Source organism: Nycticebus coucang, chromosome 8 (genome assembly GCF_027406575.1).
Source record: "Nycticebus coucang isolate mNycCou1 chromosome 8, mNycCou1.pri, whole genome shotgun sequence".
Lineage (NCBI taxonomy): Eukaryota > Metazoa > Chordata > Mammalia > Primates > Lorisidae > Nycticebus > Nycticebus coucang.
This window is the reverse complement of record NC_069787.1, coordinates 35,273,158-35,289,095: the sequence shown is the minus strand read 5'-3', so window position 1 is coordinate 35,289,095 and position 15,938 is coordinate 35,273,158. Positions and strand designations below refer to the sequence as shown.

General features: G+C 42.1%; 1 protein-coding gene across 6 annotated transcripts in view; it reads left to right on the top strand.

Moving 5' to 3' along the window:
* Window positions 1-15,938, top strand: part of ATXN7 (ataxin 7) — a 160,118-nt gene that overhangs the window by 48,526 nt on the left and 95,654 nt on the right. For 4 of the 6 annotated variants that reach the window (XM_053600831.1, XM_053600827.1, XM_053600830.1 and 1 more), the window contains exons 3-4: window positions 13,339-13,644; window positions 13,882-13,950. In XM_053600831.1, coding sequence (XP_053456806.1) covers window positions 13,350-13,644; window positions 13,882-13,950 — 364 coding nt within the window. In that variant the 5' untranslated portion in view covers window positions 13,339-13,349. Of the gene's footprint in view, window positions 1-12,833; window positions 12,938-13,338; window positions 13,645-13,881; window positions 13,951-15,938 lie in introns of those variants that run through there. The other 2 variants (XM_053600832.1, XM_053600828.1) reach the window with 1 other exon arrangement.

Sequence of the window (15,938 nt, the reverse complement as noted above, 5' to 3'; positions counted from 1 at the left end):
GAATAACTGGGCTAGGTGGAACTGTGAAGATCTGTCAAGTCCGTGACCAATCTAAAGTAGCAGCACCAACAGATTGTAGGCCCAATATTTGTTCATTCAACAAATATTTGCTGAGTACAAATCTATGTGTTATGTTCCCTTTTGGGCACTGGGGATAAATTAGTAAATCAAAGGAACAAATGTCTCTGCCATTGAATTTGCATTTACCTTTTTTATAATTGACAAAAATTATATATATTTATCATGTCCAACATATTTTTCTGAAATATGTGTATACTAGAGAATGGCTAAATAAAGCTGATTAACATATGCAATTCTCTCTCTATATATGCATCACTTATTGTTTGTGAGAACACTTAAAATCTATTAGTAATTTACAAGAATGCAAAACATTGTAATTAACTGTAGTCACCATGTTGTACAATAGATCTCTTAAATTTACTGTTACTGTCTAACTGAAACTTTGTGTCCTTTGACCAACATTCCTCCACCCCCAACCTCAACCCCTAGTACCTACCATTCTATTCTCTACTTCTGTGAATTCAACTTTTAGATTTCACATACAAATGAGACTGTACAGATTTATCTTTCTGTGCCTGGCTTATTTCACTTAATATAATCTCTTTCAGGTTCATCTATGTCGCTGCAAATGACAGGAGTTCCTTTTTTAAGGCTGGGTAGCATTCCACTGTATATATGTACCATATTTTCTTTATCCACTTACCTGTTATGGACACCAGAGTTAATTCAATATCTTGACTATTGTGAATAATGCTGTGATGAACATGAAATGGAGATACCTCTATGACATATTGATTTCATTTCCTTTGGATGTATATCTAGAAGTAGGATTGCTGAATCATATGGTAGTTCTTTTTTAATTTTTGAGGAACCTCTATGCTGTTTTCCATAATGGCTCTATTGTACTTATCTTTTAATGGAGGGAAAGAGTTAAGAGACAGCAAACATAAGTAAATACATTATATATTACGTGATAATAGTTGATTAGAAAGAATAAGTCAGGATAAGGAGAATATTCCTGCTGGAGTGAACAGCTAGTGCAGAGGGCTTAAAGCAGGAGCCTTCTGGGCTGTGCAAACAACAGAAAGGATCTGACTGAGTGAACAGGAGAAAATAAATGGTAGGAAATGAAGTTTGACAAGTAACAAGGCCAGGGTATATGGCTGCATAGTGGAACACCATTGGAAAGTTCTGGGTGACTTGATCTGACTTCTATTTTAATAAAACCATGATGGCCACCATATTGAGGCAGCATGTAGTGGGTAAGGGTAAAAGCAGGGTGACCAGTGAAACTTTGGCTATTGGCAATACTCTAGGCAAGAGATGGTGATATTACCAGACCTTACAAATATTTAAAGGGACTGAAATAGGGACTTTGATGAATTTTTTCTTGAATTTTAATATATTAACTAATTTAAGAAGAGAACAGTTTGAGTCGACCTAAACAGGACTGTAGGTTTCTGCAGTATGCTGACAGTTTGCTGCCTTTGCTATGGAAGTGGTGAAGGAATTCAGAGGAAGGTATGGACTTTGGACCAAGCCAAGGTGGGAAGATAAAAGTCAATTTGAAACTCAAATGAAAGTTTGACTTTGTTTAGCATATGAAGCAGAGGGAAGGTAAAAGACAATGGCATGCAACTTTTCACTATATCCAAAAAGTAGAAACAATCCAAATTGTCCATCAACTGATAATTGGATAAACAAATTGTGGTATACCACACAGTGGGGTATTTAGCCATAAAAAGGAATGAAATACTGATACACACTCCGTCACAGATAAACCTTCAAAACATTGTGCTTAAATGGAAGAAGCCAAGCATAAAAGCCACATGTGATGATTCCATTTATATGAGACATCCAGGAGACAGAAGGAGATGGGTGGAGGTGGGGGTTGACGGCTTGGTAGATATGGGGTTTCCTTTTGGAGTGATGAAGGTATTCAGGAACTAGATAGCCACGTTAGTTGCACTGTGTTGTCAGTGTACTAATGTCATTAACTTGTATACGTTAAAATAGTTAAAATGGGTTTTATTTAAAACCATTTAAATGTGAGTTTTATTTAAAAAAAAGATAATGAAACTTTCATGGATATGCCATATTTTATGTCTTGGACACAAGTAGCTTGTTTAGCTAGAGTAGAATCTTTGTAAAGGGGGAATGATCAGTGATAAGGGTGTAAGAAGATTTTTGCCAAGTAGTGAAAGATGTTGACTGGCTAAGGAGTTTAGCAGCTGTAACATACAGCAGCATATACTCCATGAAGAATAAACTGAAGAGAGGTTGGTGCCTTGAGAATCCTAGCTAAAGATTGGGTTTCAACACAAAGGAAATGGCCTCTGGTTTTATATTTTGGTGCTATTGCTGCTCACCTGACAAGGATTTGTGACAATCTCACAAAAATTTAATCTCAACATTAAATTTAGAGTTTCTTCTTCTTTATTTTTTTTTTATTTTTATTTTTTTTTTGTTTTTTTGTTTTTTTTGTAGAGACAGAGTCTCACTTTATGGCCCTCGGTAGAGTGCCGTGGCGTCACACGGCTCACAGCAACCTCCAACTCTTGGGCCTATGCGATTCTCTTGCCTCAGCCTCCCGAGCAGCTGGGACTACAGGCGCCCGCCACAATGCCCGGCTATTTTTTTGTTGCAGTTTGGCCGGGGCCGGGTTTGAACCCGCCACCCTCGGTATATGGGGCCGGCGCCCTACTCACTGAGCCACAGGCGCCGCCCATCTTCTTCTTTATTTTTTTATTTTTTTATTTTTTTGGTAGAGACAGAGTCTCACTTTACCGCCTTCGGTAGAGTGCCATGACGTCACAGGACTCACAGCAACCTCCAGCTCTTGGGTTTCCGTGATTCTCCTGCCTCAGCCTCCCGAGCAGCTGGGACTACAGGCGTCCGCCACAATGCCCGGCGAGTTTCTTCTTCTTTTAAATAAATAAGATCCTTAGTATAAAGGATAATCATCCCTTTTTTAAAAAACAATCATTCTGACCATAAAAGTGTATTTTTAAAAAATCTAAACAGGATATAATTATGTATGTTAATAAAAAGTCCTTTAAAAAATTTTATCTTGGGGCGGCGCCTGTGGCTCAGTGAGTAGGGTGCCGGCCCCATATTCCGAGGGTGGCGGGTTCGGACCCAGCCCCATATTCCGAGGGTGGCGGGTTCGGACCCAGCCCCGGCCAAACTGCAACAGAAAAATAGCCGGGCGTTGTGGCGGGCGCCTGTGGTCCCAGCTGCTCGGGAGGCTGAGGCAAGAGAATCGCGTAAGCCCAAGAGTTAGAGGTTGCTGTGAGCGGTGTGAGGCCACGGCACTCTACCCGAGGGTGGTAGAGTGAGACTCTGTCTCTACAAAAAAAAAAAAAATATTTTATCTTGACTGTCTTTTTGCTTCTGTCCTTTGGACTGTCATATGCTATAATTTCATTTGTAAAAACAAAAAAAAGTTGAAAAGTAAAGGCCATTAGAAACAATATGAGGTATTGTAAAATATACAATTAGCTAATACTTACTGAGCACTTACTATGTGCCAGGCACTGTTCTAAGCATATTAATTTATTAAATCATAACAAGCTGCTGAGGTATAGATGCCATTATGATCTCCCTTTTACAGAGAAGGTAATTGAGGCAAAGACAAAAAATTTTCTGCCCAGGCCCAGAGTTAGGCAGTTATGGAAGCGGGCTTCATGGCCAGCTTCAGCTCCAACTCATGGTTCTGTGAGGGATGCTGTGGCTAATGATGTCTGTTCTTAGGGATTTTTCAGGAGAAGTCAATATGGAATTCTTTTTGGGAAACATTCCAAGTTTTTATGTTGGTTTTACAGCCATATAGTTTACTGAGTATAACTCAAATACCATAAAGTTACTCATTTAACATATACAATGTAGGGCGGCACCTATGGCTCAGTGAATAGGGCGCCGGCCCCATATGCCGAGGGTGGTGGGTTCAAACCCAGCCCTGGCCAAACTGCAACAACAAAAAAATAGCCGGGCGTTGTGGCGGGCGCCTGTAGTCCCAGCTGCTCTGGAGGCTGAGACAAGAGAATCACATAAGCCCAAGAGCTGGAGATTGCTGTGAGCCGTGTGACGCCACGGCACTCTATCGAGGGCAGTAAAGTGAGACTCTGTCTCTACAAAAAAAAAAAAAAAAAACAGGGCAGCGCCTGTGGCTCAGTCGGTAAGGCACCGGCCCCATATACCGAGGGTGACGGGTTCAAACCCGGCTCCAGCCAAACTGCAACCAAAAAATAGCCGGGCGTTGTGGCGGGCGCCTGTAGTCCCAGCTACTAGGGAGGCTGAGGCAAGAGAATCGCTGAAGCCCAGGAGTTGGAGGTTGCTGTGAGCTGTGTGAGGCCACGGCACTCTACCGAGGGCCATAAAGTGAGACTCTGTCTCTACAAAAAAAAAAAAAAATATATATATATATATATATACAATGTATTGATTTTTTAGTATATTCACTATGTTATGTAACCATCACCTTTATTAAGGTCCAAAACATTTTTAGCACTCTTAAAGGAGAACCCATTCCCATTGGGTTGTCACTCCCTCATCCTCTCCTTCTAGCCCCTGGAAACAACTATTCTGCTTTCTGTATTTATGGATTTGATTATTTGGGATAACTCACATAAATGAAATTATATGTGACCTATTTTGTCTTTCATTTAGCATAATATCTTCAGGGTTCATTCATGCTGGAACACATATCAGTGCTTTGTTTCTTTTATGGCTGAATAATATTATTTATATAGATATACCACAATTGTGTATGCAGTCATCTGTTGATGGACAGATGGGTCATTTTCATCTTTTGGCTATTGTTTAGTAATACTACTAATGCATATTGCTGTACAAGTGTCTCTTGGAGTATCTGCTTTCAGTTCTTTTGAGTACCAGGTATATACCTAAAAGTGGAATTACTGGAGGCTATGGTAAATCCATGTTTTATTGCTGCTACTTAGTTTTCCACAGTGGTTGCAACATTTTACATTTCCACTAGCAGTGTATGAGGATTTCATTCTCTTCCTCCTGTTTCTCACTCCTTCCCGTCTCTTCCTCCCCTTTCCCTTGCCTCCCCTTTTCTTTCTCCCTCTTGTGGAGATGGGGGTCTTGCTATGTTGCCCAAGCTGGTTTCAAATTCCTGACCTTAAGTGATTCCCCCCCACCTCAGCTTCCCAAGGTGCTGAGAAGGCATGAGCCACCACTCTTAGTCTTTTCACCTTCTTTTTTTTTTTTTTTTTTTTTTGTAGAGACAGAGTCTCACTGTACCGCCCTTGGGTAGAGTGCCGTGGCAGCACACGGCTCACAGCAACCTCTTAACTCTTGGGCTTACGCGATTCTCTTGCCTCAGCCTCCCGAGCAGCTGGGACTACAGGCGCCCGCCACAACGCCCGGCTATTTTTTGGTTGCAGTTTGGCCGGGGCTGGGTTTGAACCCGCCACCCTTGGCATATGGGGCCGGCGCCCTACTCACTGAGCCACAGGAGCCGCCCAGTCTTTTCACCTTCTTAATAGTATTCTTTGAAGCACAATAGTTTAATTTTGATGAAGTTCAGTTTATCTAATTGGCTGTTTTTGTTTTTTTTTTTTTTTTTTTTTTTTTTTGGCCGGGGCTGGGCTTGAACCCGCCACCTCCGGCATATGGGACCGGCGCCCTACACGTTGAGCCACAGGCGCCGCCCTCTAATTGGCTGTTTTTTAAGAAATACCTGAAGGGTCAGACTCCAGTGCACAAATCACCCACCTATGATTGTTATCCCACTGCCCCTGCCCAGAAACCTTTTGGAAAAATCTTTATGCTTTTCAGAGATACCTGTTTTCTGAAATGGAGAGAGGTAAAGTCAAGCTCTGAAAGCAAGAAAGGCAGATTTATCACCAGGAGCAATTTTGTTTGGGTTCCTCTTTTGTGATCTTGAAGTTCCTTCACTTAGAACAATTTGTGGGGGAAGGAGAAGTGGAAAGTGGAGAGATGATCAAGGTCTCCAGATCAGAAAGATTTTTTTTTATTATAATACGTGTGTAACTATAATTATTTTATCGATTGCATATAAACATAATATATATTTATAATTATATATAATTACATGATATAGTATCAATACGATTATATTATTTTTTATTTATTTTTTATGTTTTTATTAAATCATAGCTGTGTACATTGATATGATCATGGGGCATCATTCACTAGCTTTACAGACCATTTACCAAGTTTCACATATACCCTTGTAAGATGCACCCCTGGTGTAATCCCACCAATCCCCTTCCCTCTACCCACTTCCCCCCCAGATCAGAAAGATTTTATTTAATCTTTTATTTAAAATAAAATAAAAGGTCAGAAACTTTGTTGTGAGCCATAGGTGATGCTGTGTAAAATTAGAATGGCCGAGAGAGTATAGTCAGTAATTGTGTGTTTCTGAGAAGAAAGGTTTAGGGACAAGTATATCTAGAAAGTTATTTGGGTTAAGGCCCCACATATTATATGAGAATTCTTTACATGTGTGTATACTTGGGGAGAGGGAAGGATGGGGAACTGTATTCATTCATAATCATATACATGGAAGTGAAAAAAATAGTTAAATCTGCAGGCTTTTTACCTCTACCAAGGAAAGGAAGGTTTTACTTTGGAGGAGGAAAAGGAATGCAAGTTTTTGTGAACAGTGTGTCCTTTGAGAAGTATTACAAACCCGGATAGGTTACTGGATCAGGGTGTAAAGAAAGAATGTGGAAAAGTCAGGGATGCTGTTTGCTGTTTCTGTGGCTTTACTTAGAGCTGGAATTTTGCTGAGGAAAGGAGGAAGAAACATCTGTGGTGTTTCTTCCCTCTTCCCTCTTATACTAATACACCTGTACTACTGTTAGTACTGAGAGGTGAGCCTGAAGGCATTTTGATGATCAGCTTGGGGACCTGTGCACAACACATCTTATGGTTTGTGGAGAAGTGAGTTCCAGGTTCCAAATGACACCCTTATGTTAGGACTGCAAACTGTTGATCCCTGGGAGACTAAATGTTTATTTCATTGCCATCTTCATCTCAGAGCATATACTCCTAATTCCTAATCCATGCAGTTCTATGATTTAGAGATGGGGATGAGTTCCCCTGTGCTTAGTGGGAGGGATGAAGAAAGGTTTTGTTAAAGAAGTAGAATTTGAGGAATCACTTGATTGAACAGTAGGATTTCAGGCAAGGGAGAGAAACTATTACAGAAGGAATGACCTCGATGAGACAAGAACAGCTGGGGTTGGAGTAGGGAGCATGTTTGACGCTGAATTGGTTATTTCCACTGCCATGAAGGCAGCGAACACTGTAGAAGTGGTGAGGCTAAGGTGGAAGCAGACTGTCGAGGGATGCTAGAACAGTTTTTATTAATTTTAGCAGTCCATGCAGAACTCTTGAAAATGTTAGCGCAAAGACTGACATAACTGAAGCTATACTTTGGCAGAACTGATCTGATAGTATAGCATGTATAGATTAGAACTGGTGCTTGCTATGTACAGCATGGTGTTGATGATAATAGCTGACACTTACAGTGCGTGCTTTTGATCTATTAATTTCTTAATGTTTTTCATAAAGTAGATAATCTTGTTTTACTCATTTTATACATAAAGAAACAGACACGGAGAGGTTAAGTGACTTCACCAGAATTATACAACTAGTAAGTAGTAGAAGTGGGATTCAGCCAAGACAGATTGTCTCTAGAATCCATGCTCTTAACTTCTGGGTCCATAAATGGTGATAATAACCCCTGTCATATAGATAGTGGTAGTAACTTTAATGAAAGCTTTGGCTGTACAGAAGTAACATAGGAAATTATTTTTAACAATGTATTTAATCTTTGCATTTTATTGTATGTGAGGCAGTGTGTTAATACTCTCACTATTCAGTCACCCTTTTTTTAAAGTGTCTGGTATGTGGTAGCTGAATGTTGGTCCAGGTTTTCCATTCCTTTTCTATAACTTAAACCCTTCTATTTTTTTTAGAGCTATTTAACCTTTAAATCAAGATTTTAAATAATCAAGTTTGTCATAAAACTATAAGTCAGTATTAAATCCCCAGAAACATTTGGGTATCATCAATTTATTACCTTTTGTGTTATGATTTATTATAATTTGTCACCTTTTATGTGTGTATTTTTACATTTCTTTTCTATTTTCAAGCAATTTACTATTACTGGTAAATAGTTCTTTAGGAGAACTCATATATTGATAATACACATAAAATTAAGAGAATAAACCAAAGATTCAAGGCTGTTTAGCAAATGATGTATATTGTAGAATGAGTGAGTATGTGTACAGGATAAGTTTTGAAAAAGATAATTATCTCTCATCACGTTTAAGTCCCCACTGTTTCAACTATTCTTATTATTCCTAATTTCGCACTTGACTGCCAGCAATTCCAGCCACTGAGCTGATGGATTCGATTTACTCCTTCCACCCTTCTCCCTCTACTGGAATACAGATGTACTCATGACAGGCTGTGAAGTATTTCACTAGAGGGAGCACAGTTAGGGAAAGGCCTGCCTAGGATACCTCTTACACAGAATAGAGCCCTAGTTCTCTATGGAGAAGAAAAAAGGAAAACAAGAGGTGTGGTCACAGGGAAAAGAGAGCGAGAGAGATTGAGAGAAAGGCTCAGCCAATTTTAGGAGGATATGAAGAAACCAAAACTAACACACATTCCTAATTCAGTGGGTCTGAGTTTTCTTGTTACTCAAGTGACTTTAGTCATTTGGGGTTGATAATGGAGAATCTCTGTTACCAACCCTGTAATTTGCACACTTTAGTTACTGGTTTTCAGGTTTATTCAGATGTTGTACTGGGACTGATTTTTTTTTTTTTACAAATAAAAAGGCTTGTTGTGGGGTCTTGGATCTTAGAAAAGTTTTGGGTAATTTCAGCCTTTTTACATTAGATTTAGAGACTAAAGATGGAAAGGTCAACATTTTTTGCACATTATGATGCCTTCGAATAAAGCATTTTGCATGTTAATTGTCTGTGCAAAGAATTGTTTTTTTGTAAAGAGAGACCTTGTTGCCCTTGGCACCTACTGGGGACATCCCTAAATTTGGATAGTGAAGTAAGACCATATTTTAAATACATCCTTGGAAGAGATGAAATGTTCAGTATTTGGCAGCATTTTACTTTTAATAGCTGAGTTCTTAGGCCACATACAATCTAATTGTTGATGACAGCTTTTTCCCTAAGAGCATTTCGATGAATTAAATTTTTCCCCTACTTCTTACTTTTCTTATATCCTCAAGCAAAATTACTATCTTATATTTACCCTGGTGCTTAGTAAAGTGTCTGGTATGTGGTAGCCCATCAGAAACATTTTGATTTATTGAATACTCATTACTTAAACCTTAAACCTGAAAGTGGAATATTGTTTACTTGTGCAAACAGTGAAGCTCCTCAGAGTTACAGGACATCATCAGAAATATACTGGCAGAAGCACTAATTGATACTATACAAGCATACTACTATACGAAGTGTGACTTATACTAAATAAATATAAATTGTACTGGTCATTTTATTTATTTATTTTTTATGTGAAAAGGGGAATGTTTAGGTAAGAGGTCATTAAATTATTTTCTGTGGCTTGGTAAGTAAAACTAAGAATTTGAGTTTTTGTTTGGTCTTTTATACCTTTTTTTTTTTCTTGTGGTATAGCTGGGTTCTTGCTTTTCCTCAGTCTGGTCTCAAACTCTTGAGCTCAAGTGATCCTCATGCCTCAGCATCCCAGAGTGCTAGGATTACAGGCATGAGCCATTGTGTGTAAAGTGTTCTTTGTATGAGAAATACTTTTAAATTTGAATATTAGATGCAATTTCTCAGCTTGCAGTTTTGACTTCTGTTGGTGATGCATTCCAACTATTAGGAAATCCAAAACAACAAAGGATATCAGAATCTGCCATTTCTAGGAGCTAGGACTTTTTCTTGGCTATAGCAAAAGAAAATTGGTTGGGGGGGCTGTGCCAAGAATTTTTTTGTCATTCTTATATTCCCATACCCTCTTTAACTTGGTAGTAAATTTCCTAGATAAGGATTGAGCTGAATTGCTTAGTTTGATATGATACTTATCTATAGTGTTTATTTGTGAGGTACCTGGGGCAATATCTGGCACCTAGTAGGTATTCAATAATTGATAGCCACTATTAATAATCAATTCTCTTAGTATTATAACTGCCATAATGCTAAAAGAATACTTAGTGTTGCCCTGTTGTATTTCCTTTACTAAACCAATCAAAACCTTTGGAAGAAAAAAAAGAGGTACCAAGTAGGAACCAGAATAAATTGAAGTCTTATAAATTGTTAGATCAATACCCATTGACTAGAAGTCATATACTAATATGACTTTTGAAGTATTCATCTATAAAAAGAGGGAAATCAAGCAAAAGAGAAAGTGAGATGCCACTTCATGTTTGCCATTCTTCTCCGTTTTTGTTCTTACTCTGAATTTGCAGGGATCCAAACAGCTATCTATATTCAGCAGACAAGCTCCCTTTGTCATCTATACGCCTGGGTGACCTTCAGCTTTTTTTTTTTTTTTTTTTTGAGACAGAGTCTCACTTTGTCACCCTCAGTAGAGTACTGTGCTACCACAGCTCACAGCAACCTCAAACTCTTGGGCTCAAGCGATCCTCTTGCCTCAGCCTCCTGAGTAGCTAGGACTACAGGTGCCCACCACAATGCCAGGTTGTTTTTCTCTATTTTTAGTAGAACCAGGATCTCACTTTTCTCAGGCTTCTCTTGAACTCCTGAGCTCAAGTGATCTACTGGCCTTGGTCTCCCAGGGTGCTAGGATTACAGGGATGAGCCACCACACAGGCCCTATGCTTTTCATTTCAAAGTTAACTCCAAATTACATTAAAATTGAAATTTTTATTTATCTTAAATGATAGAATTGCAAAATTCAGGGTAATAAGTTGTGTCCTTTGGAAAAGAGAGAAGTTAGATGATCTAATGTAATTATTTCAATTTTTTGGTGATTCAAAATGAATAAAAAATTGAAAATCTGCACTGATGATATCCAAGCTATGTTAAGAGTTAGGAAGGAACCCTATTGTTGTCAAGAAAATTACAAGTTTTACCTGTGCATTTTTCTGATACTCTTTAGAAATGATTTTTTTATTAAATCATAGCTGTGTACATTGATATGATCATGGGGCATCATGCACTAGCTTTACAGACCGTTTACCAAGTTTCACATATACCCTTGTAAAGAAATGATTTTTAAAACTTAAATTCTTCCAATCATTTCTATCATTTTTTGTTATTATGATAAGGACAGGAAAACACATAGTTTCACTTTTTAAATATGTTTCCATGTTTTATTTTTATATTTTTATGTTTTTAGAGACAGTTTTGCTCTGTCACCCAGGCTGGAGTGCAGTGGCACAATCATAGCTCACTACAGCCTGGAACTCCTGACACAAGAGGTCCTCTTACCTCAGCCTCCTGAGAAGCCAGGACTATTAGACAAAGACACCAGCTAAGTTTTGTTTTTTGTAGAATCAGGGTCTTGCTATGTTGGATAGACTGGTCTTAAACTCCGGGCCTTAAGCATTCCTCCTGCCTTGGCCTCCTACAGTACTGGGATTACACAGCCAGGAGCCATCACACATGGTCCATAGTTGCACTCTTTATACTTCTTTGCATGCAACCCAGGAAAAATTTTATACCCTTATTTCTAAATCTTTCTAAAATAATTCCCAAAGAAACCTTCTCTACCAGAGTCCTGTGTTATGTTTGGGTTGCAGTAACATTTTTTTATTAATTTTTGCTCTTATTTAAACATTTTTGTGTTTCTGCAAGTTGGACTTTGTTTCTTGGCCACCTCTGTCACATCAAATGTTTGAGAATTCAAAAAAATGGAATAAACCCGCCTCCCTCTGACACATGTTGCAGGAGTGCTGATATTACTGCAGCGTGAAACATGGTTTCTTGTTTTTATTTTACAATCTTTAGCCTATCACTTAAAAGCTCTGTGTGTGTCCGTGTGTGTGTTGGAGAGGGCGCTGAATTTTATAGGCCAGTGCTTAATTTAGTGAAAATCTGTCCCAAACCAGCACGTACTAAACATATTTTCTAGGAATTCTGTATACTAAGCAAGCCCTGAGTTCTCACCCTGCCCAAGAAAAGACAACCATAAAGAGGAAAAGACTAACAACTCGAGTTAAGAATGAATCAGATTTTAAAATGGCAAGGTATTTATTTTCGGGGTGAGTGAATCACTTCCAGGAGCAATGAGAGGGGAAATACAGAAATTTGAGTGCCTCCAAAACACCTAAACGGATTAGAGAGATGACCTCCGTCTGTTTCTCTCGCTTCTACTCTCTCTCACACTGATATCATGGTCTCTTCTTTCCTGGACAAGAAGCTCAAGTCTACTGGGTGCACACTGTGACCTTCCAGTTGTGGTTATCAGATGCACACAGTGGGTAACACTGCGCGCGCACTGGACTTCTGGCTGACACCTGGGCGGCATTTCCACGCCTGCTGGTGGTTTCCTACCAGCCAGGCGTCCGGTCGGCGGCAGCAGCTTCTCATTCATGCTTTTGACAACTGCGCGGCTGCCTGCAAGCTGAAAGTGAAATGCCCTCGCTCTATCTCCTCCATCCCCGGGCCGCCCTAGGTGGGAGGGCCCCAGTGGCGACGACACTCGGTGGTGCCCTAGGGCCGTTGGTCGAGCTTCTCCATAGGTGGCTGCGTTTCCGACTTTGCCCTGGCTCCACTCCGGGGGCTTGACGTGCAAACTTCGCCGGAGCGAGCTGAGAGGGAGGGACCGGCGAGGGGGAGGAGGCGGCGGGAGGCGCCTCCGCTTAAGGGAGCCGGCGGAGCGCCGCCGCTCGGACGGACGCGCGGACGGAAGGAAGGAGCGGGGCCGCCGGGCCCGGCCCGGGGATGCGAGCGGCCACAGGGTGGGCAGCCAGTGGGCCGACGTTGTGGCTCCGGCCTCCCCGCCGCGGGCTACCGCGGTGGAGCGCGGGGTTGGGGCGGGGGCTGCTTCTGGCGCCGGCCTCCACGCCGGGTCCTCCCGGCAGAGGCAGGCAGGGGACCCAGCGGCCCGCCGGCGGGCCGTCCCCTCCTCGGAGGAGCGGCAGGAGTCGAAAGCGAAAGCAAGCCCGCGCCGCGGACTTTGCACCCTGGGCGGGGGGGTGGCCTGGTAGGAAGCGGGCTAGGGGGGCTGGGCGGGCGGGGGGCGCTGTCAGCGCGCCCCACCCGGTCCGCGGGCCGCGCACGCCGCCGGAACTCCCCGGCGCCTCCTTAAATGCGGCCCCCGCGCGACTCTTTCCCCCCCTTTTTTTTTGTTACATTGTAGGAGCGGAAAGAATGTCGGAGCGGGCCGCGGATGACGTCAGGGGGGAGCCGCGCCGCGCGGCGGCGGCGGCGGGCGGAGCAGCGGCCGCCCGGCAGCAGCAGCAGCAGCCACCGCAGCCCCAGCGGCAACAGCAGCCGCCGCCGCCGCGGCGCCTACGGCCGGAGGACGGCGGCCCGGGCGCCGCCGCCACCTCGGCCGCCGCAATGGCGACGGTCGGGGAGCGCAGGCCCCTGCCCAGTCCCGAAGCGATGCTGGGACAGTCGTGGAATCTGTGGGTCGAGGCTTCCAAACTTCCTGGGAAGGACGGTGAGTATCCACGCCCTCCTCTTTGCTACGCCCCCAACTTCCCTCTTCCTCTTACCGTCTTCCCCCCCCCTTTACCCTGTCCAGTGACCCGCCCCCCTTGGGGGTCAGAGATGCTATCGTTCGCTGGGTTGCGGAACGCGGAGGTGCCCACACCTACCCCGTGCGTGCGAGAGCGTGCGTCACATTCCCAGCCACTGACCTGCCTCTCCCCTCCTCCTGTGTGTGCATATCTCCTAGGGACGGAATTGGACGAAAGTTTCAAGGAGTTTGGGAAAAACCGCGAAGTCATGGGGCTCTGTCGGGAAGGTGAGTCCAGCCCCCTCTGGTGAAGTTTGTGCAACCCCCCTAGAAAGTTTCTTTGCTGCCACCAGAGCCTGGAACTTCAGCACGTCTAACCAAGCCCCTCCCCCACCACCACTCGAGGATGCTGCCTGAGATGGAGGGAGGGGGGAGGGCAGAGAATTCGGAAAATCTGGTTTCCAGGGGTTTCCTGTAATTTACGCGGAGTATCCAGGAACCTTTCGGTGGAGGTCAAGCGAGGTGCAGCATGAACAGCATTGCTTGGTGTGACAGTGCTGGAAACCAGCGGGGACTTTAACCTGCATGCCTTGACTGACCCCCTTACAGAGAAACACGAGTGGAGAAAGGAGTTCTTAGCTTTAAGGACATTTCCACGGATGCTGGAAATGAAAAGGAAACCTTTCCACCCAGAATTTTTTGTTGACAATCATAGTGAATTTTGAACTTAAAGCTACTCTCTTTACCTGTATTTCTGTGGAGTTACAAGTTTTGGATTCTGCAAAAGAATCATCACAACTGGGTAGAACAGTCGGATTTTTTTGTGAGCTGTCAAGTTGGAGATTGGGGTGGGGGAAAGACAGAATTTTATATGGTGAACCTTTTATTGCCTGTAGCTAGTGAAATCAGAGTCTTAATTATTGGTTGGCTTTAAACTGTTTAGTAAAAGGATACTTTAGGGAAATATCTAAAGTGTCTAAAGTAGCTATAGGTGTGCCTCCAAATGAAAGTCAGGCCAAGTATCTGGAAACTGTTAGACTTTTCCTTGAGATTTTCTTTTTCTTTGAATAGTCTTTGCTATCTAATGCCTGCACCAGGTCTGAGGACACTCTAGTCAGAAAGGACTTTTTAAGTTCAGTGAACTTTAGGTTCTGTTTCCAGTTACTGTTTTAGTGGTAGTAAGGACAAGACTTTGAGTGAGGTTTGGTACCCAACATACTGAGTTTATTATTCCCCACTGCAATTTTCTTTCTCAACCTGTAGCCATTTATTTTGGCCCAGTTTTTGTCCAGGGCCCAAGAATAGGTAGAACTTTGGCAACTGGGACATTTTTAAGTCCAGAGTTGGCCCATTGTTACTGTCTCCACATTCTTGTTTTTCACACCTGCCTTTTCTTCACTGATGCTCTTTTGGTTTTTTGAATGGGCCACTTGTTGGCCTCTTGGCACTGTGAGGAAGAGTAATACCAGTGGCAGCTCTCTCAGAGCTTCCAACTGGAACAGATTATAGAGCAAATTGGTTGATTTCTTTCCTTTGCTGTTTGATGGCAAAGGGAAGAGAGGGAAAGCTCAGGACTTGGTTGGCGATGTTGCAATAGAAAAAATCAGTTGTTAGTCCGGTTTTAGTGTTGAATTGGCAGCCTGCCTGGGCTTAAAAAATTAAAATCACTAGGCGGCAACTCTCATAGGAAGCAGTTGGAGTAGAAGACCTGACCCACTCTTATTCTTAGTTTTCATTCTCTGGGTGTGGATACATTTCCAATAAAGGGCTTCTAAATCTTTGTGAAAACAGAATGCTAATTATTGCTAACTCTGCTGTGAAGGATGAGTAAGTGTATTAGTGTTTCACTGAGTACCTTGTTCTGGACTGAGAACCAACCAAATTTAGTGGACTGAACTCAGTTTTGTATTCTATTCTGTTTGGGTATATTCATGAGCAGGTTTTCCATGAAGATCTGAGATCTGTTTACTATCTACATGAGGCAAAAAGCAATCATGGATCTGGTTACATGTGCTTCTGTCCTATCAAATTTTTAGTATTCATTAGAAGTGTCTTCTTTTCGTTTCTTTTTTTCTAAAGCAGCTCTAACTATTTAGGATGCTGTAGCTGCCAGGCCAGCGGCAACTCATGCTTGTCTATTTTAGCAAAGATTGAAGTTTTAATTTTAAATTCAGTCAGATTTTCTTTCTTTTTTTTTTTTTGAAAAAAAATTTTTTTTTTCTTTTGTAGAGACAGGGTCTCACTTTATGGCCCTCGGTAGAGTGCCGTGGCCTCAC